Below are 25,846 nucleotides of genomic sequence, written 5' to 3'. Positions count from 1 at the left end.
AGCGTGTGTGTTTATATGTGAAGGTGAATAGTTCCAAGATAACAACAGATCCAAAATCCAAAGTTGTGAGACGTTTTCTTTCAATTACAATTATCACTGGGTTGTTCCTTGACATATAGAACACAACTGAAGAAATGTTTTTTTTAATTACATTGTGTTGTGAAAGGAGAATATAATTTAGTCTCTGGCTGATCGGCCCTTGAGCAAGAAACCTCAAACTGCTCCGGTTGGAGAGCTTTGAGCGCGGTGCAGCAGGACAGCGCCTCCACTGGTGTGTGACTGTGATGGACAGTGTAACGCGATATGTAAGTTAAATCCATTTACCATCTATTTACTGAATATAAGACAGTAAGAATCCAGAATGCTCTTGATGCACAAACTTGCATCACAGGTTTGTAATTCAAAATCGCATCTGCAGATTTCTTTTCTCTCTCACTTTGATGTGATATAAGACACAAGTGCTCACGTCTGGAGACGCTTTATTTTCATCACTAAATCCTGTGTCGTCTCACTATGGCCGTGTTGCTGTCATCTGGTTTAAATGGTTTCTAAATTAAATATGTCAGCAAATTAATAGTCTGTTGTTGCTCTGCAACACCAGCATGTTACTGAAGGCCATTTGAACCAAACCTTCAACGGTACCAGTTCTGATTAACCAGAGCAGAACCGTTTCCCCTCCAGAGTCGAAACTGAGATTTAGTGATTAACTATTTTTCTCTGATCAGAATCGAATAAGTTTACAAACCTGGCATGTGGGAATGCCGTTCAGTATCAGACAATGAGTGACACTATGAGAATGTCATCCTTTAAATATATATATCTTTTTTTAAAAAGGCAAAAAGAGAAATATACTATTTTTTAAAGAGGTTTGAAGCCTTCAGGGCTTTTGAAAATGCAATTATTACAAATACATCTTTCGAAAACAGATGAATCATTTGATCAATACTCTCAAACATCAAAAAAATATACATAAAACAGATTTTGGGAGAAGAAAACCCTCAAAGTACAAACTCAAATTGTTCTTTTTTATTTATTTGATGGGACAGGTGGGGTTGGCACACTTGTCTCAGAGAAAATATCCAGTCTGGGGGTCTTGTCTGGAGTTTCCTTTCTGCAGGGACGCCGTTTTCCATCCAGTCCCAGAACAGGTGTGGTGTGAAAGTGTCTGTGTCTTTGTATTGGGACTGGTAACCTGCCCGGGTAGTAGCAGCTGCGATCGGCTCCGGTGCTGCAACTCTGAATCAAATAAGGATGGATTGGTCTTTAAATGGAATCTTTGACCTTTTTTTGGGGTTTGGTTTTCGTGTTCTGTTTCTGTGACTTTTGCAGCAGAACCAGCGTGTCTCTCTTCTCAATTTTCCTCAGTTGTTTCTTCTTCATCCTCTTGATCTTTGCCGTGTTGCGGATCTGCAACAGAAACGCAACGATCGTCACACACAACATTCACCTTCTATTAAACTACCGTCTGTCTGGAGCTCCTGAGGAGGAAGACTGGTAAATGTGAATTAGAACATGATGCGTTTGTAAACTCGATCGCTGACGCACCACTTGCACAATCTCAGATTTGCGTTCGTTCTCTTCGCGACGTTTCAAGTTGTCCTCTCTCCTTTTCCTCTTTTCCTGCGAACGCAGATGAAACATCAATTAATAAGAGCAAATGCTTTGACGTTATTCCAAGAGGCCTGCGTCACAGGAGCCTTTCTCTCACCTCCTTCTGTTTGGCTTTCTCCCCTTTGAGCTGCAGCGAGTATTGTTTCACCAAGTCCTTCTCCCGCTTGGCCTTCATCTTTTTCTCCCAAGAGGTGCACAAAGGTTTGTCTCTCACCAACGCAGAGAACCTGGTAGACGGATAGAAAGATGTAGTTCACGAGTAGTCATATCGCGAATGAAAAATCTGACATTGTGTTTCCATTTCACGTGCTTTTTTTTTAATTTATAGTTTGAGCTCACAGGATTTTTAAGTAACAGACATTACGTAAGTATTAGTGTCCGTTGGATATATAGGTTGTCATCCTGGGGAACTAAATAAAGAGCCCTCAAAATATTAGCCTCATCATTCTGAATGAGGTTTTAAAGAATAGATTTGACTATACTGAAGAAAACCTGGACACTTCTACGGGTAAATGTCTGACGCTCGACTGGCCTCCTCCGTCCTTCACCTCTGCTTGTTGCGGTCCTTCCACACTCGTCCTGACTTGGGCTTTCCCAGAGGAATCGCCGGGGTTTGTTTGACATTCGGAGCCGGACAGGGCTTCTTCATCGGGACGCTCTCTGAGCTCGCAGGTGCGGTTTCTACCGGATCGGGTCTGGGCTGAGCTCCGTCCTCACGGCCGTTGACGCGAGATTCGTCTGTATCCGCTGGTGCAGCGTCGATCTGCGGCTGCGCCGGTGTCTCTGGCTCGGTTCTCAGCTCCGGCTCTGTGGACTTCTCTTCGGTCAGCTCCTCCGGAACATGCTCCTCCGGTTCAGGCTGCTCCTGCAGCACGGAGCGCCTGGTCCTCCTGCTGGGGGTCCTCACGGAGGTTTCAGAAGCGAGCAGCGCGGCAGGAGTCCGGATCTTGCGGCCGCTGCGGGTCCGTCTGGTCTCCGCTGGAGGCTCCTGCTCGTCCTCCGGCACCGCTGCAGGAGCGACGTGCTCCTGAGTCTCGGCTCTTGTTCTTTTCGACATGTTTGTTTAAGAAAAACAACTCCGACACATTACTGAGGTAAACTTCTGAATCCACGTGTGTTCATACCCACTTCCCCGGCGCTGTGTAAATTACGAAACTTCCGGGGAGGAGGTGACGAACAAACCCAGTATCGCATTATCGCCCCTACAGGCCCGGAGGGGAACAACATGAGCAGAACCCATATAAAAAGAAACAACTGAAGCGTAAATCTATGTAGCCTATATCTTTTAAAAAACATTTAAAAACCCACATCTTAATCACTAAATTTGTAATTGAAATTTGATTTAAAGTAATGAAATAATCTGATAGGCAAGGCAAGACAAGACAATGCAGATTTATTGAAATAGCACCATTCAGACACAAAGCCATTCACAGCGCTTTACAACGGAAAAAAAACGAAATACATTAAATCAAGGTGATTAAGAGTTTGAAATCTGCTTGCATCTGCTTGCTTTGGAAGGGTTTAGTTGGGTTCTGTTGTCCTCTATCATTGTAAAAGCGCTTTGAGATGTCTGTTGATGGGATTTAGCGCTTTACAAATAAAATTGGATTGAATTGAATTGGAATACAGAAAAGCAAAGCTATCATTAATGGAATGAAAAAACATAATACATAAGGTAAACACTTTATAAGAGTAATAAGACAAGTAACATGCATTCTTTAATAGAAATAATAATGTTTTAAGGCCTGATTTAAAAGAAGTGAGTGTATCAACAGTCTTCAGATGTTCAGGAACTTTGTTCCACACTATCACACACAAGCTGCTTCACCTTGTTCGGTTCTGACTCTGGGAACTCTTAGCAAACCTCTTTGTGAGGACCCCAGGGGTCTGGATGTTTCATATGCTAGGAGGAAATCTGAGATGTATTTAGGCCCCAGACCTCTCAAAGTTTTATAGAGAAGAGGTAAGGTTTTGGAGTCAATCCCTGTGACACACAGGCAGCCAGTGATTAAAAATCCTTAATGTCACTACATTTAACAGAAATTTCAAATATTAACAGGTATAAGAAAAGAGCCATTGATAACTTCTTATGACCTGAGTAATTCTGCCAGATTTTTAGAAACTTTGTGTTAATTCATAGATGTGAGTTTTCTTTTTTTGTTGTTATTGTTGTTGTTATCATGTCGTCATAAAAATATAATCTGTAAGATTTTAGATTTTATTCAACTCACCTGTCAGTTAATATGTAAATAATCGATATAGCTGCGTGCATGAACAATAATTGTTCAATTTGAAAAAATATAGAGAAATGTAAATTTACATAAATGAAGAAAAACAGTAATGGAGCATTTCCGCCCCCTGCCGGCTGAAGTGAAGTATTGCGGTTCCCCTACCAGTATGTCACATGATTTCACTTCCGCGTCTCACGATGTCCCTTTTTCAAAACATCCCAGCTCACTCAGGGACCCGGAGCTGCAGGAGGCCTCGTCATGTCGGTGCTGAATGTCTGCAGCCTGCTGCTCCTGCCGCTGCTGCTGTCTGGACAATCTGTGAGTTAATCCCAGTTCAATTCAATTCATTTGTACTTCACCTGCAGCCATGCACGAGGCACATATAAATGCAGCACTGAATGGGTTTTCCTTTCAAATTAACTTTCCACCATTCAAAACAAGAGATTTGGATCCGATGTCTTACATTAAATATTTGTAAACATCGTCAACATTTTAATATCTTCTATCCCTATTTTGTTTTTCAGGGAATATATGTCATCTGACAGTCTGTGCCTGTAGTTTCTATGTCTTATAAACAAGTACCTGAACTCACCCACACAGGTGTTAAGAGTATTTGCAGGATTTTCTTTTACTTTGAAGCTTCATTGTCAACCTTCAGTCAGCAAAACCAGTTTTTCACGAGTGACACAAAACCCCTGACGCTATCAGCCCTGCACTATAAAACACTATGATCCTTTATGGAACACAGTGAGAACTGGTTTACATGAAGGCAAACTGTGATCGTTACTTGAACCACTTGTGCTGTGTCGAACTGCAGTTTGGGGCGGCAGCACCTTCATTCAGCGTGGACTACCAGGACGACTGCTTCCGTAAAGATGGGGAGAAGTTTCAGTACATATCGGGGAGCATCCACTACAGCAGGATCCCCAGAGTCTACTGGAAAGATCGGCTGCTCAAGATGTACATGGCCGGACTGAACGCCATCCAGACGTGGGTTCACTTCCACTTGCTTGACGGCTCTGGTGGTTTGTCACAAATTATTTTTTGCTGACTGACATGTTTCAGATTAAAGGGATCATATCTTAAAAAGAAAGAGAGATTCTAAAACTGTCTGGCTTCATTTAACAAGAGTGACACGCTTCATCCAAGTTAAGATGTCTTCAAAAGATTTAAAAGTAACAGTGTGGTGAGGATTCTATCCAAACACAGATCGAGTTCCGATGTAGGGATTTGACCACATTTATCTTTTGTAAAGCTTCAACTCTGTTTTGAGTAAATTTGCCTCATTTGCTTGACTTTAAGATTCAACCATAGTCTTTGTGATGTTGCAGTTAGTACTTTTAATCTACATTTTTACTCATAGACAGATTAACCTAATTAATAAAAAAAAAAACAACAACTACTGAATACGTAAGGCAGAAAGTTATATGTGCGGCGTTTTGTATTTATTGAAGTGAAACTAACCATCGGTTTTAAGGAGACTTGCTGTGACATCAAATTTTCTGGAAAACAAAATACATTTACATCCTCTTGTGTATATATGAAAGTGCATGATGCAGTCTATATCAGAGAAAGTACAATGTTTGACTTTACCTCCACCTTGCAGGTATATCCCATGGAACTATCATGAAGAGTCTCCGGGCCAATACCACTTCAGTGGAGACAGAGATCTGGAGTATTTTCTTCAACTGGCCCAGGACATGGGATTACTGGTCATCCTCCGGCCCGGACCCTACATCTGTGCCGAGTGGGACATGGTGAGAGACGATCACTGCCCATGAACATAAGAACCGCCGATATGAAGAAATGAACTCATCGCTAAAATGAAGATCACAGTCATAGTGATCTTTATCCATATTACGCTTATCGAAAACGAAAAAATCGAGGAGATTTCAGCTGATCTTTTTTTTTTTTTTTTACCTCTAGTGTGTCGCTGCTAACAGCATCTGACATGTTCTTCTCTGCCATAAAGTAGTTCTTACAGGACTTCCTCCTTGTGAGCGTCCAATCACAGAAAGGGTGGCAGTCTGATCGCTGTCGCCCAGATCACATTGCACCGATTCAGAACCGTTCCAGTGGGTGGTGAGCCCGCGGGAAAAGATTCACCGGCATTTTACAAACTTGTGACATGAGCTTCAAAGTACTTTGAACCACATAATGATAATATAATAAAGAACTGGAAGATATTTAAATTTAGTTGTTTTTGAGAAAATGCCAGAACTACTTACCATTATTAAATTGAAATTAAAGGGTTGAAATAAAATCCATAAATCTATTCTGACCTGAAGCATTTCCTTCACACGTGAATCTAAAACTTAATCAGTTGTGGATTTAAAAGATTTCCTGCTCTATGAATCAAAAACAACTGACATTTATGCAAGAGAAACAGTCGTTGTGTTTGAAAATGTTTCCTTTTTATTAATGTAAATCCATTTACATTGGAGTTATTCTTGAGTGTGTGTATACTATGTGGGGTGTTTGATTTGGTGTGTTCTCGTTGTTTGTGTGATTGTGCTTCCCACAGGGCGGTCTGCCTGCCTGGCTGCTTCAAAAGAAGGATATCGTGCTGCGATCCTCAGATCCAGGTGACACATAAAAATAAAGATTATGAGTGAAATAAAAGCACATTTCATGCAGGTGTATAAACAGATGTGACCCCCCCCCCCCTCTAGATTACATCGCAGCTGTAGATAAGTGGATGGGGAAGCTGCTGCCCATGATGAAGCCGTATCTCTATCAGAACGGCGGTCCAATCATCTCCGTACAGGTGAGCGCGACGCCATCGAGGCGTTCTTTTTGTTCTTGTGGCTTTTGGACGTTTCTGCTTCATCACCGTCGGATCTGAAAAGAAGAACTTCTTTGGACAGGTGGAGAATGAATACGGCAGTTACTTTGCCTGCGACTACAACTACCTGCGTCACCTGACCCGGCTGTTCCGCTCTCACCTGGGAGACGAGGTGGTTCTGTTCACTACGGACGGCGCCGGGCGCAGCTTCCTGAAGTGTGGCTCAATACAAAACCTCTATGCCACTGTTGACTTTGGGCCAGGTCGGTACCTCCAGTGTTCCTGTCGCCGTTTCTGACGTCCCATAATACGGCTCTTACAATTTACGAGAATCACAAGATTGCATGTTTTTCTCTTCTCATTTCTGCGTCTTCTCTAAGAGTTTATCCAGTAAAACACAGTGTGCTGGAGCTAATGCCATACTGGTCACATCCAAACCAATGGGCAGTGTGAGAGTCACCAATTAGCCTCAATCACATGTGTTTGGACTGTGAAAAATAAAAAAGTTCCCCACGGGTATTACATTGTGGTGATATTTTAATCACCACATTTACAATTTTAATCTTTTTAGTTTATGTCAAAAGAAAAAGAATCATGTTTTCAAAGATCATTTATTTCGATCCACCAGCAGGACAGATCACAGGTCTGCATGAAAATACTTGAAAGAAGTTTGTTTATAGGCGTAGTCATAACTTAGGATTTCATTATAGATGAACCATGAAATGAGACGCGTTAATCTGTTAACTTCGGTGGCTTCCCGTTTCTCTTTCCACTGACTCAACGTCACATTATGTGTCGGTCGGCGCTCGTCGGGAAGCGGCACAAATACATGTGTGCTTTTGTGCTTTCTATTCCGCCAGGTGGAAATGTGACGGCAGCCTTCGGCGCCCAGCGATACGCCGAACCTCACGGACCCCTGGCAAGCGTCTCCCTCAACCCGACGTCGCCGTCCGAGGCTCCGTCGGCGAAAAAAGGTTCCTCATGTTGCATCTTGTGTCGCAGGTGAACTCTGAGTTCTACGCCGGCTGGCTGGACCACTGGGGGTCGCGTCACTCGGTTGTGTCGTCTGCTGCCGTGGCCAAGTCCCTCAATGAGATGCTGGCCATGGGGGCCAATGTTAACATGTGAGTGTGCAGATATTTTACAGGTGAAAGTTTTGTCAAGTTTTAACAGTTTCAAACACAGAAAGGCCACAACAACAGCAACATGAGGAGGAATCGTTTAGTTCTTTCCAAATGAACTCTGAAGGAATTTACCCCTCTTGACTTTTTAAAAATCATCCTAAAGGAATAATAATTGTGCGTATATTAATTGTCACGTCTTGCTTTTGCTCACACATTATATCAGTCCAACTGTGATTCCTCCTCCGTCAGGTACATGTTTATTGGAGGAACAAACTTCGGCTACTGGAATGGTGAGTGTGCTTTGACATGAGGCTTTAATGACACGAAGGGAAAGCCGTTGGAAATGTTCCCAGGCTCCGGAGAGCGATCGCCTGACTATCTCTCTGTATCCTCAGGCGCGAACAGTAAATACAGCCCTCAACCCACAAGCTACGACTACGACGCGCCGCTCACGGAGGCGGGGGACCTGACGGAGAAGTACTTTGCCATTCGGGAGGTCATCAAAATGGTACGGAAACAAGCCAAAGTGTGGCAGTAAAAGTGACAGGAGTCGACCTTTATCGATGCATAAACCGCTTATTCTCATTAAGCCAAAGTCTTTTTTATTTTATTTAGTATCTTCCCTAGATTTTATTATTCTCTGTGTATTTCTTGAAATAGTATCGACCGATACCAGAGGGACCGATACCGCCGACAACCCCGAAATATGCCTACGGACCAGTTAAAATGAAGAAGGTAAACAATCTTTCTGTCTCTATAGAATCTTGAAATGAGTAATTATCTCTCATGTTAAAGATTTTACACATTTCACTTACTCTGAATATTAAAATGTGAACTCCTCCCGCCCCCCCCAGCTCCAGACGCTCACCGACGCCCTGGATTTGCTGTCGTTTTCAGGGCCTGTAAAAAGCATCTATCCTCAGACTTTTATTGACTTAAATCAGGTATTTCCTCCACGTTTCACCTTTAAGCATGTTGGATTGTTTTCTTATCCCTGCAATAATGTATTGGCTGTGTCCGTGATGGATCTCTCTCTCTGGTCTCCAGGTATTTGGTTACGTGCTCTACAGGACCGCTCTGCCCATAAACTGCAGCTCTCCGACTGCTCTGGCCTCTCCGCTGAACGGAGTTCATGACAGGGCGTACGTGTCAGTGGACGGGGTGAGTTTCATCGCTTCCCCATGGCAACTGTTAAATGCAAATGCGGGATCTTCATTTTATGTAATGCAACTGGTCAGCTAACTGGCTTGATGAAGAGAGAAGTCAGATTGTCGCTCGATTAAAGTGAGATAATGACCATAATGTTCCATGTATATTTCCTCTGGAGGTTGCTGTGGGGATTCTGGAGAGGAACGCTGCCATCATTGTCAATGTGACCGGGAGCGCCGGCAGCCAAGTGGACATACTGGTGGAGAACATGGGCCGAATCAACTATGGCAACAACATCAAAGACTTTAAGGTTTTCTTTTAATTTTTTAACTAAAGTTCACGGAAAGTCTTCATTTATGTCTTTTTCTCTTCACTTTCTGTGAAGGAAAGCTTCATGAGAACAGAAATTAAAATGTTGTCCCTTAACTAGAAGCTGATCTGAGCTTTTAATTGCGCTTGTCACAGGGCTTGGTGTCGAATATCACTCTGGGAAATGAGCCACTCAGCGGCTGGACCATGTACAGTCTCAGCATCGATGACGCGGTGAGTCAGGGCCTTCTTGGGGGAAAAGAGCCCGGACTGAGAGATCCTCCTCCGCCTGCTGGCCTCTCCCCTCCGGCCTTCTACGGCGGAAGCTTCGTCATTCCTGACGGCATCCCTGACCTCCCTCGGGACACCTACGTCAAACTGCCTGACTGGAAGAAGGTCGGTGAAGATTTCATTCCCTTTGTTAATCAATACGAAGTTGATGAAGAGCCGGAAAGGAAACAAGTTGTTATTGTATCGGATGTTCTGGTTTTATGAGTGCATATTTATTCATCCGAGGATGATGGAAACTACAAAACTGATCAAAACAACATTGTGTGAAATAATTCGTTTTTATGTCACAGCAGCATAGACAATAGCAAAAATATGAATTACTGTAGGATACTATAAAGAGGAGAACGGGCACTCGGTAGAGCGCATACCTTCGCCAACGCCACATTTGTCACCATGGAAACCAATGGATTAGATCGTTATTTGATCCACCACACTACTCCTTCCATCATTAGTCTTTGTCATATGAATTTCTTCATGTTCTCACTGTTTGACACAGAAGTAAACACCCAACCAATAACCAGGGTAATGATGTCACTGCGTCATGTGGCATGTCAGAGGATAGGGAATGGAAAACGGTTCATTTTGGCATTGGTTTAACATCGATCATCTGATTTTAAATGTCCTTTAACCTTGTCGTGACCTTGACCTTTGGCCAAATCGCTTTCAAAATGTAATGGAACCATCCTTGGATAAGGACAAATCATCCCTAAAAATTTCATGCAATTCAGGTCAACAGTTTTTGCAAAAAGTTGGTAGAATACATACAAATTAATCAATAAATACACACAGCCAAAAACATAAAAAGAAAAATAAGAAAGAAAAAAAATTGTCCATATTGTTGGAAAGAATGAAAAATAAAATGTAAATATTAGGTATTATCTTAATATTATTCTGTAATAATGTAATCTGCTTTAACCTTATGAAGTCCATCTTCAGCAGCGCCTGCCACGGTGGAAGTGGCTGGATCAGATGGGAAGTGCTTGAATGTTAATTTATCAGTGTAATTGTGTTTTTTTTTCTTCTGAATTTGTGGTTTCCAGGGGCAGATCTGGATAAATGGATTTAATTTGGGTCGTTACTGGCCAGCCCGAGGCCCTCAGGTGACCCTTTTTGTGCCTGCTCACATCCTCAGTACAGCTGAGCCCAACAACGTGACGGTCCTGGAGCTGGAAGGAGCTCCCTGCAGCTCCGAGCCGTGCACCCTGGAGTTTACCACCACACCCATCCTGAACGCAACAGTTCCCTCGGACTTTAAAGAGCACAGGGGCCTGTTTGTTAAAGAGGATTTACTGTGACAACACGGGAACCCTCGTCTGCTCCAAAGAAATCCCTTTGCACTAAACTCATCAGTATATGAGTGCCAAATCGTTTGTAAATTTGTTGAATGTTTGATTTTTACAAGATTTAGTGTGGATTATTGTGAATGAGGTCAATTTGTAGAGGGATATCACTGATTGAATGTGCTTAATAAATTTCACAGCACATTTTTTTTTAAAGCCAAATGCAGGATTTTGCCAAGACTTGAACAGTGGGTTTCTCTACCTCAATCATTTGTCATTACGTTTAACCTCTTTTTTTAAATTTTGTTAAAGGGATTATTTCGAGATTATTTTGAGGTTGATCATACAATTGTGGGATTGTTGACCTCTAGCTTTTACTCATTTTATAATCATTTTACACACACACATTGAATCTGAAGGTTGTGTACATGTTGTGAAAATAAACATGATGAAATGGAAACCAGACAAATGAGCCTCACAATTGTGAAATATTCACAGTGACAGACGCCAACAGATCATACACTGTAGACACATGAGAGAGGAGGCTTGTTAAAAATGTTCTGTTTTATTTAAGTAAAAATAAATGAAAAAAAAAAAACTTAAATGTTTGTCGGTGAAGACTTTCGACTTGTTTGATCAAATTCTAGATCAAATAGCGGCCGTTTAAAAAAAAAAAAATAATAATTCAAGAGTGTCACCACACGGTGGCGGGAACGCTCCATTTTAGTTCATATCAGCTACTTAAAAGTGAGAGAAGAAGAAGAAAAACTGTAGAACCGTAGAAGAAGATGGCGGAGGCCTGCGGAGAATTTACCGATCGGGAAAGTTAAGGTAATTTTGTAGAAAGTTTGGTCCAGCATGTGTGTGATATCTGAGTTTTGAAGCATTTTGAAGGTTCAAAGCACGTTGATGGTGACGTTTCTTGCTCCACGAGCCCTAATTAGCCTTCTAAATGGCTAATGAGTCGCCGACTTCCGCACACATCTGCAGCAGCAGCAGCCAGCCGCTCCAAACAGATGTGGCCTCTTTAAATAATGACATATACGCATCACTACATTACAGTTGTCCCTCAAATATTGTGTGGAACGTGTGTTACGTTATAGGATAACAAAGAGTCGCATGGACAATATTAAAATGTGTGTTTTTCCTGCAGATCGTGGAAGCCTCTGTTCGGAGCGTCGCTCCCACCGCTGCACGGATGCGACTAAACTGAGTGAAACACGATGCTCAGACTCTGTAAAAACGGATCCCACAGTAATCCCAAAGGAACCATCAGACATGCCCTGGTCCAAAATTACTAATATTATTTTTAACCATACAACCTCAAGCTTCGTCCTTCATAAGGAGTGAACGCCAAAGTTAAACTTCCGTATCAGGTTGCAGTTCTCTGTGTTTGTTGTTTTCTCCTGGACCATGGTGGACAATCGGTACGCCACAGCTCTGGTGATCGGCTCGGTGCTGAGCCTGCTGGCCACGGTCTACCTCTCCGTGGCAGTGGGCACCCAGCACTGGTACCAGTACAACAGCCCCCCGGGCCCGGTGAAACAGAAGGATGTCAACGTGACGGAGCTCCGAGAGGACTTCATCAACGGAGAGTTCGGTGAGAAGGCGGTGTACAGACCCATGTTCCTCCTGAACGGCACCCTGGGACTGTGGTGGAGATGCATCCAGGTGCCAGCACCCGGCCAGTCTCACTGGTTCAAGGAGCCAGGTACTCTTGTGCACTTTCACACACAACAGCAATGCACATCTGTATTTTACTGCACAATGAAGAACTCTGCATAGGATGAGCTGTATAGACAATTGCTGGATGGATGATCAAATGTGTTCTGATTCAGTTTGCTGACTTTCTAGCCATTTATTTATCTATCTAAGATTCATTATAATTTCTCCCTCAAGCCTATGACTGTAGTTTGTCCCGCCTACCATGATCAAAGTTGCTCATCCCTGATCAACATGCCACTGAACTCACAGATGACCGACATGATGCAAGTAGAGTTAGAAGAGCAAAACAAAGTGCAAATGTTACAATAAGAGGCTAGGATCAGATGTATTTCATGAAGCCGAAATTCTCCAACCAGCCAGTGGAACATCAATACTAGAATAAAGTACACACGGAAAAAAAACATTGACACCAGAGACCTGTGAGCAAACCATGTGACGATTACAGTTTTTTTACAGTTGAGTCAGTGAGTGTATTTTATACATTTTTATCAGTGTATAATGTTGTAGCTAAATGGAGGCCATTGATTGACCTGATTGTCTGCAGCACATCTGGAAACACTGTTGTGATGCGTCTAACGCCCAGTACTTTGTCACATATTGTTTACTGTGTTTTTGAATGAAAAAGAAACAAAACAATCACGTTTCTTTGATTCCCTTTACTTTTCCCCGCAGACCCCAAGACGAAGATGCAGTGTGTGAGCTTCACTCTCCCTCAGCAGTTCATCACAAAGTTCATCACAAAGTACGACAGCGACAATGATAAAGATCTGCTGAGAACATGTGAGTTTGTTTTCATTCTCCCTCCTGCGTCAAGATGACTACTGCCGTATGCTGTGTGAATAAAATGTTAATACTTTTAAAGAATAGTAGAACAAGGCTTTTGTGAATACTTACATAGGGCTGTTTTCTAATGTTGTTAACATTCTCTCCTAATTCTTGCTCTGTGTCAAGCCATCGTCGGTACATCTCGGGCACTGTGGATGCAGATTATAAAGGGTAATATTATCAATCTCTGCTTGTCGTGTAGACCTGTGGCGGTGCCAGTTCCTCCTGCCCTTGGTGTCGCTGGCGCTGGTGTTCCTCAGTGGCCTCGTTGGGGTCTGCGCCTGCCTGTGTCGCAGCTTCACCCCCACGTTAGGCGTTGGAGTGCTTCACCTTCTTGCAGGTAGAACAAATGTCTGCAAATGACCTTTTTTTTAGATTCCTCGACTGCAGTGTGGGGAAAAAAAATCAATGGGGAATTAGTTATTTCTTGATACTTGCAAGAAGCTGCAGTGCTCATTACAGTGTCTTGCAGAGTCATGAATGAGATTTAGAACAAAACGTAAGGCAGAGTGGAGAACGTTATGCAAATATGAACCTTTCCAATGATCTGTCCTCGCAAGCAGAATCACTGAATCGAAGCTAGAGGGTGTTATTGAGGAGTGAGAGGCAGAAAGCTCAGTGGTTTTTTTTTCAAAGACAACTGCAATCCACAAAACTGTAAATGTTTCCAGCTGGCTTTAATATTTGCCCCCCCAAAATTTGAGGATTAGATTTTATGGGACTGGGTGTTCAAGACACGTTTCTCCTGTTAACATAAGGAGTCGTGATTGTTCGACAGGATTTCCCGACTGAGCCACAAGTGTGGTAATATTTCTGCTTTTCACAATGAAGCTGTGACTTGACTGCTCACGTTATGGCATTTCTTAAATGTTTTTAGGAGTAAAACAACTGCAGATCCTTTCTGACGCGTTGACGAAAAGACAGTGTAAAATGTGTATTACCCCTGACACCATTCTGATGTCGAGGCTGCAGACGTTGGTCTTTTGTAACTTGTTGTTTGAAGCAGCTCACAGATTCCATCTCTTTTCTTTCAACTTCAGTCGTTCCCATAGTGCTTGAATGCTTTTATTTGTGTTGCTGTCAGGCAACCTGCCAGCCAGAATCGTTCTTTTTAAACAGCAGATCTAGAAGATAAACCCTCGTCTTTGACTCTCTGGCTTGTGAGTTGAACATTTACTGACTCAGACCTGCTTACCAGACTCTGCCAAAAAGAAAAAAGGGGGTGGGGGTGGGGGTGGGGGGCAGGGGTCAGTGCCTGCTGGTGTCACTGCTATCCCTGCGAAAGTATCCAGGGTGAGCCTGCTTTGTACACAAGGTCAGATGGATCCAGCTCCTGACAACCTGAGCCAGAGAGATAAATCATCTACAGAGGATGGATTGAAGGAGGAATTAATGTTTTTGTGTTGGTATTTGATAGTGGCAAGAGTGTGTCCCTTCCTCGGATGTGTTGGATTCCTCCTACAGCCCCAAAACATGCGTTAGAGGTCAAATTGTAACTTTAAAATTGTGCGTATGCTTGTGTGTGTAATGGACTGACGAAATGTCCAGGAAGTACCTGGTCAGTAACGTTCCCCTCCGGCACTCCTCAACCTTGAGTTGGATTCAGCAGAATAGCAGGTAGATGGAAGTGTGGTGTACACTCATTCTAATAGAGGGGAGAGGACCATAAATCCACATGAGCTCCTGGTCAGTATACACCACCATCAGATGTCTTGATTACTGAATATTTCCAACGTTGTGCTTTGATTTTATAAAGGCGGAGCAGTAGGGAGTAATCAGTCACTTTGTTGAAATGACTCTTACACCTCCTCCTTCAAGCCACAGGGTGGAGTAATGGTTAGAGCTCATGCCTCATAGTAGGAATGCGGTGGCTTGGAATCTATTCCAGGCCTTTCCGTGAGCAGTTTCTATGGTTTGTCTGGGTTATCCAATTTACTGACACGGTCCCAAAACATGCATGTGAGGTTAATTAATGAGCCTGAATCTCCCACGAGGAAACGATGTGTTTGCCCTGTGATGGACTGACAACCTGTCCACGCTGCCCTGCTTCAACTTCCTTTCCATAAACTAATAGAGTGTCACTGTCACACCAGGTCTGTGCTCGCTGGGCTCCGTCTGCTGTTTCCTGGCCGGAGTGGATCTCCTCCACCAGGTTTATCCGCCACCAGACGGTGTGGAGGGCTCGTTGGGCTGGTCTCTCTACCTCGCTCTCATCTCCTTCCCTCTGCAGATGATGGCGGCCGCTCTGTTCATGTGGGCAGCCAGGAGTCACCGCAAGAACTACACCCGCATGACCGCCTACAGAGTGGCCTGAAGGAGCGAGATGGCTCTCAGGCGTAGAATTCAAAACAGGGTGTTGTTAGAAAGCCCTCTGTAGTTTAAGGAGGATGTGAGTAGAATCAAATGTACTAGTTGTAGTTTTTTCACTACTCTGCTGCAGTCTTTTAATAGATAATAAACACACACACACTTACAGGCAGGAATAAACCCGACGAGTTAGCAGATCATCAGCAGAAGCTCTCATGAACAAGCTTTTATGCTTTAGTTTGATCTCATCTTTGCTTTTCAGCATTTCTGACTTTTATCTTATCCAAAGCATGTTTTTAAAGATATCGAGCGTCAAGGTGGTGTTGATGGTTTGTACTTTCTAGTGTCAGGTGTGTTTCTGTGCAGTACCTTTTTTTTTCTTTTTTCTTTTTTTTTTGCCTTGTTTCTGGTTGCCGCCTCTTCTCAAGCTGCTCACCACATTGCCCTTAACTCACTTTCACATTTTAGACTTGCACTGTCACAAATTCCAGACCTGGAATTATCCGATTCAAGGTAGCTTTCTCTATTAATGCATGAAAAATACTAAACGGGCCTTTGTTGTTGTTGTTGTTGTTGGTGTTTTTTTTTTTTTTTGTCTTTTGTTGTGTCCACTTGTTGCATCATCTTAAATACCAAGCCGTTGCTGTGCATGCCTTTCAAAGCTGACATTTACTTCTTCTGTGGTTATTGCTCATTTCAGTCTGTGGTATAAAGCTGATGAAATGTCATTAAATGTCAATCACTAAAATCGTAACCACTAATTTTTCATCTTCACCTTTGTTTATAGATCTAATGTGTCGGAATGCCATTGATTTGTATGTTATATAACTGAAGTCATTTGATGCCACCGGAGGAAACTCGTGATCTTCAGCCCCAAACTGAACTACTGCCTTTTTACTAGAGACATTTCTCAGTTTGAATATTTTGCAAGTAGTTGAACTGTTGTTTCTTAACGGACGGATCTTCATGTTTTGCGTTGGGTTCACCCTTTTAAATGTTTGTTTGTAATATGTAAGAGTTTTAAGAAAAGATTTCTTAATGAAAACGGAATCTTACAAAATGTCTTCAACTGCTAATCCTCATGAAGCGACGTCTTTAATCTTCACTTTTATCAAGAAAACTGAACGGAATATCTTCCTGTTTGTGTGGGAAATGTCCCAGAGTTGGTCATTCTTTAGAAGAACACAAATTGTGATATTTTAAGTGTCACAAGGTTTCATTACGCGCATCGTTACACATCTGGTGTGTGTACACTTCGCCTTTTGTAAATGTTTCTATGTGTTCTGAAGCACAAATGTACTTGTTTCTGTGTTAATAAATTTGACACTTGATGACTTTTATCTGCCGCGAATGTTGATGTCAAAATACTTATGGTTAGTTACACAAGCTGGTGTTTCATGTTTACCTTTTTCAACCAGGAAGCTGCACGTATTTTCAGCGGAGGCTCACTTGAGCTGTTTGATTGGGTTTGGAAAGGAGCTGAAGATTTAATTAGGGTTAGATTAAAAAAAATAGATGATAAAAAGCTCCATTTTCTTTTTGGTTTTGAGAATTGTAACACAGGGTTACACAGTAAACATGGATCCTATTTCAACACATTGCTTTTAGTTACTCATTAAAAATATATGTTGCTGGGAGAAAACAAATCAGGAACCACAGGTCGTCAAATATACACAAGCGTCAGCCTCAACCATGTGTGGGCTGAGGTTATATCTAATAGAGAATCTTTTTTTTTTTTTTTTAATTGGTAGAGTCTGAAGCTGTGCAGGTCAGCCAAGCTGAACAGTATTAAATCAAACAGTATCAAAGTGAAGCAGATCTGAGGAGTTTTGGTTCAGTGAATCAGAGTGAAGTCCTACTGGAAAAGGTGGAACTCAGTGAAACTATCAGAAGAATGAGGAGCTCTAAAAAAAACCTCCTTGTAGAGTCTGAACAGAAAGCAGCAGATGGCAGGACACCCCTAAACCTGACACGTGAGCGATTTTATGTTTTTATATTGCACAATGGTTTTACTTAAATAACTGTCCAGCTGATATTGGATCTCCAAAGAGATCTCTGTAACCGATTCAAGCAAAAAACTAAGCTTTTTTTAAGTCCAACTAAAAAGCTGATCTTTTGTAATTTGACATCACTATGCCGATGTACCACTATTTGGGGATTTATAAACCTCTCAACTTCAGTTTGCTGAGCTCCTCCTGGTTCTTATTGCAGGCTGGCTTCCCTTTCAGATGTTCTGGGACAGAAAATCAACCATCATTCTTACTAACCTGCTCACAATCTTCACTCAGTCTTGATATGACGCAGACAGTTGAAGCCATATCAGATTCAGATTTGTTGGGTTTCACAGTGTGTGCGGTCAATTCACACTGGACTTGAAGTGGTTTGCAATTAGAGCCTGTTAATTCTTAAGTTAATTTCCCAATTGAAGACCTCAATGACTTTTACCTGACGACCATTCTCTGCTCCTGTTTTCTGTCTTGATTGTCCAGAAATTCTGGCGACCAAAGGAGACCCAGAAACAATGTTGGAAACCGCCGATGTAGGAAACAGTCAGGTTGGTTTTCTGTCTAATGATTAAAGTTGTGTGTGTTGAACCTAAACGAGATATTCATGGTGTTTATACAGAACATGTACGCTTACTTTACCATCATCACACTTTAGTTTTCCTAATGTAATACTATCAAAAACACTTTAAGACACACCTGACAAAAGTGCATTTTTTTTATACATTTATTTATTTTTTAGATGCATTTGTAAAACATTTGCTCGGCTACATCAAGAAAACATTTCACTGACATTATATTGAAAATGAGTCGGACATTTAAAATTCTTCATTTATTTATCATTTAGTTGTGATAGAACTGTAAGTCTTGAAAATCCATTTTGAGTTAAAACTGTTTGTCTCAGTAAACCAATTCACAAAAAAACCCACCCAAACAAACAGTATTGCAACAAGTGTGGTGTTTTTACTTATACTCTAATGATTGGAATTTGAGAAGTGTATGCTTGTTTATTTTTCTGTGATCATAATTTAAAGGCCTTACAGTATATTCCGGTCCCGTACTCTCCGTTACGCTCAGTTACTCTTCACACTCACAGACGGGAAGGTCTGGGTCATTTTTCGAGCTAAATGGAAAGCAATCTTCTTCTCATAGTAGGCGCATTCGTTCACAAAGAAAGGGTAGAGGGCTTCTCCCTCGTGTTTCACCATCTCTCCGGAAAAGGACAGGAATAATGGGTCTCCGGGCTGAAGAAGCTTGAAGTCATTATCCTGGAGAGAGGCATGCAAATGTGACATTTACCGTTTGTTATGGGACGCTGAACACGAGCATGTTTATGGAGCATTGTTTGGAGGCGATGACAGGCATTTCCTATACTGTACCTGCAGGTTGGGGTGGATGGCTGCAGTCAGTTCCCCACTCATTGGGTCCCTTGGGTAGTCAACACTTTTCACAAAGCTGTACACTTCCACGTCCCCTCCTTCAAATGTACGTCCTGTTTGCAGAAGACAGGGTGAGGGGGGCTGGATCACTGAAGGTAGTGTAAGCGGAGTCGTCTATTGTTCACTGATGGCGCCAAACCAAAGTGATAATGACGGTTTAATTACTATCGGACACATATCGCAGGTCTCGCAACTTCAAAAAGTGACGTCAGTTAACTTTTCAAATCCAGTGAGAGTGAAACATCTGTCAACTTAAAAAAAAAATGAAATAATTGATGAATGACAATTATTAATATCAGTAAACGTCTTGGACTGTTTCTCACCAGAGTCAAATTTCTGGACCCATTCCAGTGTGAGGTCCACGGCCTTTTTCATCATGTTAAAGATATCCGCTCTGAGTACACCGTGGGGTTGAGGACCAACCTCGATTGCTGTGTAGAGAGACAATATTCTGTCATCTTAGTGATTCGTTTGTTTAAAAAAAAAAAACCTAAATAAAAATTCTTACACTTACAGAATCCACATTTGCACACTGAGTCTAAGGAGTAACTTTCCGAAGGCGATAGGTCCAGCTGAATTCCTGACACGGGTACTGGAGCCATGTTCGTCTGAAAATCAAAGAGCTTTTAGTTTTATACAGTGAGAATTACAGCTTTGTCCTGGATTTTGATTGAGTTCAGAATACAATGACACATATGCTGTGTCAGCAAATGTACCGCCGGGTGTTTTTGGGTAAGATTAGCTTTATGATCAACGACACCTTCAGGCTTTTGGTATTAAAATCTTCTGATCTCGTTGAATGAAATCAAATAGAACATGTCTCACCTGGATGTATTTGAAAATATGTGAAGTCATGTGGTTGATCGTGTCCATTATGATGGTAACGCCCATGTTGGAGGTGGTGTTGTGAAGATCTACGAGCAGATCCACAGCCTTCTCGCTTCCTTTGGGCCCGAGTTGAGCGTTCAGCTCCTGAGCTCGCCTCAGTTCATACGGTGCCGAGTCTGTTATGGGGGAGCTGGGGGCCAAAAAGGGAAATTAAGATTTTTCTCACACGAGCATTGTAACTTTGCTGTCACTATTACACGTGGACGCACAGTCATTGCGTGAGATGTACAACTTACCTCAGCAGGGCACTTTTAAAGCAGCGGTTGAGATCAGTTTCCGTGTATCTTCTGCAAACATCTATGGCTGGTGGATTTGACAGGACAGTGATCACAGAAACAGATCCAACTTTGTCCTGCTTCTGTTTCTGCATTTCTTTCACTATGTACACCCCTGAGAGCTCATTCCCGTGCGTGCCACCACAAATGGCAACCCTGGAGAGTGGAGGCAAAGAGAGGTGCTCCATCTGTCGGAAGATGAATAAAATGTAAAAGAAAAAGTGGTCGAGAAAAGAATACTTTCTTGAGACGTTTGTTCAGGAGCTTGATGTCCAGCATCTGGTCAGAAACGGGTGCGACAAGTGTTTAAAGGTTGCCGCGATGCAACAGGTTTGTCATTTGTTTTAATAAGTGACTAAGTTGAGAGGCTGTGGCATTTCAGATGTGGTTAATGCTCCATACTATCCCTGCACAGTGATGAACATCTCAGAGAAATAACAAAGGAACAAACATTTGCAAAAGTTTATAAATACAAATACAACTTTCAACATCTAAAATATTTGTCTTATAGCAAAATGCTGTATATTCTACATTTCTTCTTCGGGTGTATTAACACATTTATGTTGCACTCAATTCAAATAGCAGAGGTTTTCAGCCCGGTTATTTCTGTGACGATAGAACTATAAAACAAATCGCAGACATGAGTGTAACATAATTCAAGTAGTGGTGACACGGCTTCTCTGTTGCTGTTGTTATGATATGATGATGACTGTGGAAATGTCTCCTGTTTTAAGTTGTGCCGCTCCAGGAAGGACACAGATGACTGATATGCTACCATGCTGACCTTTGTTGTTTGATTTCCATGCATGTCATTAATGAGTCTGCGCAGTCACTTCGATATGGGAGGGCGCGTCAGTGACAGAGAACAGAAAACAATACTCCTAAACTCCTACGTCTCATTCATGATGTTTTCAGTGAACCGTTTCCAGAGCTGACCGTGTGACTGACCATGAGCTCCAGAGTGATAAAACACAATGAGCTGTGATCAAACCCTTTATAAAGAATCCACTAATATGATTGACAGTGGAAAAACTTGCAACAAAGGTTGCTGGACAATGCACTCACAATGGAGCTATTGGCACTTGTTTCAATTTAAAAAATAAAACGTTTTTCGGGAGACTCTATGCACTTATTAGGACTTCGGTACGTCGTTACGTGAGATGGTTTGTCTTTATTCACACAAGTTAAACACTGATTTTTAATGTCTTTTGTAGAGGCAACAGTTCTGGGAGAGGGCTGGACAGTGGTGTGGTGGTTAAAACTCGGAGTTTGCATTTACTCCTTCTACTTGCATGGTTTCTCTGGCTTTCTCCCACAGTCCACGAACATGTAAGTGAGGTTAGTGAATCTAAAGAGCCTGTAGTTGTGACTGTCACATTGTGTTGGCTCTGCGAAGGACCAGCCAGCTGGGATCAGCTCCATGATCCTGAACAAGATAAAAGGATAAAGATGATGTGTAAGTAGTTTGGGAGAAACTGGAAAAATGTGTGTGTGTGTGTGTGTGTGTGTGTGTGTGTGTGTGTGTGTGTGTGTGTGTGTGTGTGTGTGTGTGTGTGTGTGTGTGTGTGTGTGTGTGTGTGTGTGTGTGTGTGTGTGTGTGTGTGTGTGTAATTTTGCCTTTAAATGTATACATGAATACTATTCACTATTTCAATTGTTGCAGAGCAGCTAATAGTTGACAGATCCTCTATAGTCGGGAGGAAAAGTCCGTTAAACAAAAACCATCAACGCTACTCATTTACGAGATGGTGCACAGTTAACACAGTTAACACAGTTAACCCCGGCTTCACCTCTCATCTGACACGTCTCAGTTAGAAATATAGATCACTAGATACTCTTTACTTCTGTACTTCTGTAAATCGCTCCCTCAATAAACTGTGTTTTTGGCAAACAAGACTACTAACTATGACTTGCCGAATGCACCAGCCCTCTGTTTCTAAATGTTTTTACTGTCACTTGCATTAGTCCCATGTGCACGTTGCACACGTGTCATAGTGAAAAGCATTAATCAGATGGATCGACTGAGAAGAAGAGATGCTTTGCTGAATTAAATAGGGGAAATACTGCAGTCTTTGTTTTAAATAGAAGAGGAAAACAAACTCCACAACAGCACCTGTTTTAAAGCTTTTATATAAGTAATAAGTGCATGTACTTTGTGATTTCCATTGGTCCAGTTTTAGTTTTGGAGAAACAAAATAACAAATATATTCACCTAACTTTTTGTCAATTTGAGAGGAAGAAAGTACAGCTCAAAATCCTGCTTCTAGTTCACAAGGGAATACGTTGGAGTTTAAATGGTTAACAACGGTGTCTAAATTGTGTTTTGGCAGCTTTTGACCTTTGACCTGGTTTTCCAAGACTTTTGTTTTTCCTTCTCGGTATAAGTTGAATGCAGAGTTCAAACAATTACATAATACATATTGGACAGAGAGAAAAGAAATCATGAGAGTGTTAAAACACATTTTGTTTTATTGTAGCTTCTTTTCCAGAAACAATCACTTGAACAAATTACAGCGTCTTTTGTAAGCAGCAGGGGAACAAATGTTTTCCGAGGGTGTTGAAGCAGCGAAACTTTCTTATATATATGAGCTCAACTGAGGAAAGTCAAACATTGTCCTCATTCAAACCTCTGATTAAAACTGTCACTTATGACTCAACAGAGTGGCTGTACATTCTGTTAGTGGAGAAATGACTGATTCAGTGAAACACTATTGTCATGACATAAAACATGGACTGTGTGTCTCCATTGTTCTCACACGGTTGAACACATCCACATGTAAGTTCATATTCACTGCTGTGTGCAAACCAACATATTACTGTTTACATAAGCCTCAAACTAAAAGCAGGTGTGTGTCAGCAATGTTTATATAACAGCAATGAAAGAAAAACGGCCGTAAAGTAACAAGAAGGTATGGAAAACTGCTGCGACTGGCAGGAAAAAAAAATCTGACAGACGTTTGTGGTTCAGTTTCGAGGACACATTGTTCTGAATCTCAATCGACTTTCAACAGAACTTCCTACACATTTACTACAGTTCAGGGTTTCTTTCACTCAACACAGGGTCCCCCCCCCCCCCCCCCCCCCCCCACACACACACACACACACACGCAGAGAATTCTAGTTTCACAACAAAACGTGTGCTGCTCACAAACAAAACAAGCCAAGTCTTACCTTTCGGTTAAATCCTTGCTTAGTATTCGCTGAACTTCGGAAACCTTTGAACTTAAAGAGCAAACGGTGTCAGAACAGCGGTGCAGCATTTCACAATCTGAGAGGAGAGCGCAGAGAGCACTTACACACATTAACCTCTAACTCACACAGGCATGACTGGTTATACAGCAGGTAAGCTTTAATACTTATCCACTTGGGGATACAGAACTTTTCTTCTCTTTTTTTTCAGTTGAACACTCTAGTCCTCGTTTTTGTTTACTTGTTCTTGCTGCTGCCCTCCTCTTTCTCTTACTTCAGCTCAAATTTCAGGGAGTTACACATTTTATGATGTAACAGGAACTCCCTCTCTGTTGTGTTCTACCAAACCAGCAGGAAGCGCTCCCGGAGCCTTGTGGCCTGTGGTGCAACTTTGGGAGACTGCAACAGACACCATAACAACAGTAAATGGCAAGTTCGTTTGTAGCGAAGCAGTGAAGTGAGAACCTGTGAGAACATATGAAATACTTACAAATGCATTTGAACGACACCTGATAATAACCGTTTAAGATGTACATACTGTATATTTCTGATACATGACAGAAACCCACCAAAGACTCCATTAATGAGTGAAAATGACCATTACTATTCAAAGTTTACGATTTCAAAGAACTTGGTAGTAGGAGTTTTTAACATTTTCAGGCAGTAATGATTATTTAGAATAGAATAGAATAGAATATTACTAATTAGGGTGATGATAGGCATTCCATACAGCGTTATATCACCATTAATATAACAGAATATCAAAATATCAAATAAGAAAGATTTAATTTCAATAATACATATTTATTTGAACAGTAAATAAATATATACAATCTAAATTACTTGAGATGGTCATTCTGTTTATTTCACATCCATCCTTATGATTTACTTTTTGCTGCTACTTTAGTTTTTTTGTTTTTTACAAGTTTTGGTACTGTTGTTCTCAAACATATTTGTTTTGTTCCCCCGTTGAAATGAAACCAGAGTTCACTTATATATTTATTTATACTGCCCAGGAGTCAAGTTTTCTTCACAGTCCGAATAGCACACAACAAACTCAGATTGTAAATTGAGAGAAACTCACCAAATGTAAAATACCTTTCACGACTGGAGCAATTTCAGAAACGTCATGATGTCTGCTGCACGTGGCTCTTTAGTAACAAAACTTTAATAATACAAGATAACTCACCATCTTTGAAGATCTCATGACATTAGACATTAATATAAACAGCACCAGGCTGCACAGTGATAATACAGAAAATATGAAAAGGAAAATACCTTAAACTTTCAGACCGCTTTGCTTCATACTGTCTCCTCTCTCTCTCTCTCTCTCTCTCTCTCTCTCTCTCTCTCTCTCTCTCTCTCTCTCTCTCTCTCTCTCAAGCTCCATTTAGAAGTGTAATCCTGTCACTTGACTATAAGCTGCTTCTGCTTACGTGTTTATTCAGTCTCTCCCTTCTTCTTCATCTGCTTTTCAGACTTTCTTTTATTTCATTCATTAAACAGAAATTATAATCAACGTTTTCTACTCTCATAAGTTTATAAAATAAAAATATTTTTGCAACAAACAAAATACATTAACTTTGTATACGATACAATACAAGTCAAATACAATACGTACATCACATACACATCATATCCAGATGCTTCTTTACTTATATATAACAGTGGGTACTTGAGAAATGAGGGTTCCCGTCTTGAAAGGAACAATAAACTGTGTAAACTGTAAAGTTATTGATCCTGTTAAATCCAGCCTGTATTGTTTGTCTCCCCATGCTGAACTCATTCGATCATGACGGTAAGAAATGTAGGTGTTTGTTATTGTACAAGTAGTTTTATTGGGTGAAATGACTGCATAGTGCTGACAGAAAGATAAACTAATTCAAAAGCTCCAGATTGAATTTGGCTGACTGAAATGGTTTGGGAAAATGGAAATTATGTTTGTCAATAAGGCTTATAGGTGGATAGTGTGCCACTGATAACGAGCAACAACACCTACAGGAGGACTAATGATCCTTTTTGTACCAATATGATTTTACTGAGGATTTCAGTGGATACAAAACATAATTACAAATGTATTTTCCTCCACAGAACTGTATTGATTTAGTTATGCTGCTGTGTTGAACTTTTCTTTTCACCCAGTTTTATTTGTGTACACAAAACAAACATCATACACACACTTCCTGACTGTTATCCAGCAGCGATGAAATGGTAGGTAAATTATTCATATAGAATAGTGGTAAATAATTTTTATTGCAGCTAACGGTGACCTTTTTAGTATGGAGGACGAGGGTGTGTTCAGAAGAGGTGAGCGCTGTGACATTTGAGGATGGGAGTGGCCCAAAAGAAATAGCCTGTGGGTAATGAGGCCATGCTGAGTGGAAACATAGTTTTTGATCTTCTTGTGGTGTTTTT

General features: G+C 41.4%; 4 protein-coding genes across 8 annotated transcripts; 2 read left to right on the top strand and 2 right to left on the bottom strand.

Moving 5' to 3' along the window:
* Positions 1-463: 463 nt before the first annotated feature.
* On the bottom strand, positions 464-2,768 carry ccdc86 (coiled-coil domain containing 86). The gene is made up of 4 exons (XM_080463016.1): positions 2,160-2,768; positions 1,709-1,838; positions 1,546-1,620; positions 464-1,407 (listed from the first exon to the last, which is right to left on the bottom strand). The coding sequence occupies exons 1-4, from the start codon at positions 2,666-2,668 to the stop codon at positions 1,264-1,266; spliced, it is 858 nt and encodes a 285-aa protein (XP_080319142.1). The 5' UTR covers positions 2,669-2,768; the 3' UTR covers positions 464-1,263.
* A 1,274-nt stretch (positions 2,769-4,042) lies between these two features.
* On the top strand, positions 4,043-11,355 carry glb1 (galactosidase, beta 1). Its single transcript, XM_080464619.1, has 16 exons — positions 4,043-4,160; positions 4,660-4,832; positions 5,449-5,599; positions 6,367-6,427; positions 6,515-6,609; positions 6,710-6,890; positions 7,488-7,546; positions 7,630-7,751; positions 8,001-8,041; positions 8,147-8,259; positions 8,412-8,486; positions 8,606-8,695; positions 8,799-8,912; positions 9,079-9,210; positions 9,366-9,605; positions 10,541-11,355. Exons 1-16 carry the CDS (start codon positions 4,101-4,103, stop codon positions 10,793-10,795), a joined length of 1,962 nt encoding a protein of 653 aa, XP_080320745.1. The 5' UTR covers positions 4,043-4,100; the 3' UTR covers positions 10,796-11,355.
* Positions 11,356-11,529: 174 nt separating this feature from the next.
* On the top strand, positions 11,530-16,977 carry LOC308110272 (claudin domain-containing protein 1-like). The gene is made up of 5 exons (XM_080464472.1): positions 11,530-11,611; positions 11,934-12,491; positions 13,178-13,285; positions 13,533-13,670; positions 15,424-16,977. The coding sequence occupies exons 2-5, from the start codon at positions 12,194-12,196 to the stop codon at positions 15,642-15,644; spliced, it is 765 nt and encodes a 254-aa protein (XP_080320598.1). The 5' UTR covers positions 11,530-11,611; positions 11,934-12,193; the 3' UTR covers positions 15,645-16,977.
* Positions 16,978-18,363: 1,386 nt separating this feature from the next.
* On the bottom strand, positions 18,364-24,776 carry LOC308110504 (N-acyl-aromatic-L-amino acid amidohydrolase (carboxylate-forming) B-like). 5 transcript variants are annotated; one of them, XM_080464827.1, is made up of 9 exons: positions 24,710-24,776; positions 24,516-24,596; positions 23,414-23,464; positions 20,204-20,430; positions 19,905-20,097; positions 19,594-19,687; positions 19,403-19,510; positions 19,020-19,132; positions 18,364-18,908 (listed from the first exon to the last, which is right to left on the bottom strand). In XM_080464827.1, the coding sequence occupies exons 4-9, from the start codon at positions 20,428-20,430 to the stop codon at positions 18,714-18,716; spliced, it is 930 nt and encodes a 309-aa protein (XP_080320953.1). In that variant the 5' UTR covers positions 23,414-23,464; positions 24,516-24,596; positions 24,710-24,776; the 3' UTR covers positions 18,364-18,713. The 5 variants fall into 5 exon arrangements, with proteins under 5 accessions (XP_080320953.1, XP_080320955.1, XP_080320954.1 ...); XM_080464829.1 differs by having other exon boundaries at positions 18,381-18,908; positions 24,530-24,596; positions 24,710-24,770; XM_080464828.1 differs by lacking the exon at positions 24,516-24,596 and having other exon boundaries at positions 18,381-18,908; positions 24,710-24,770.
* Positions 24,777-25,846: the final 1,070 nt, after the last annotated feature.

This window comes from Lipophrys pholis (assembly GCF_963383615.2).
Source record: "Lipophrys pholis genome assembly, chromosome: 5".
Lineage (NCBI taxonomy): Eukaryota > Metazoa > Chordata > Actinopteri > Blenniiformes > Blenniidae > Lipophrys > Lipophrys pholis.
Note: the sequence above shows the minus strand (reverse complement) of the source record. Positions and strands in the feature narration are given on the sequence as shown.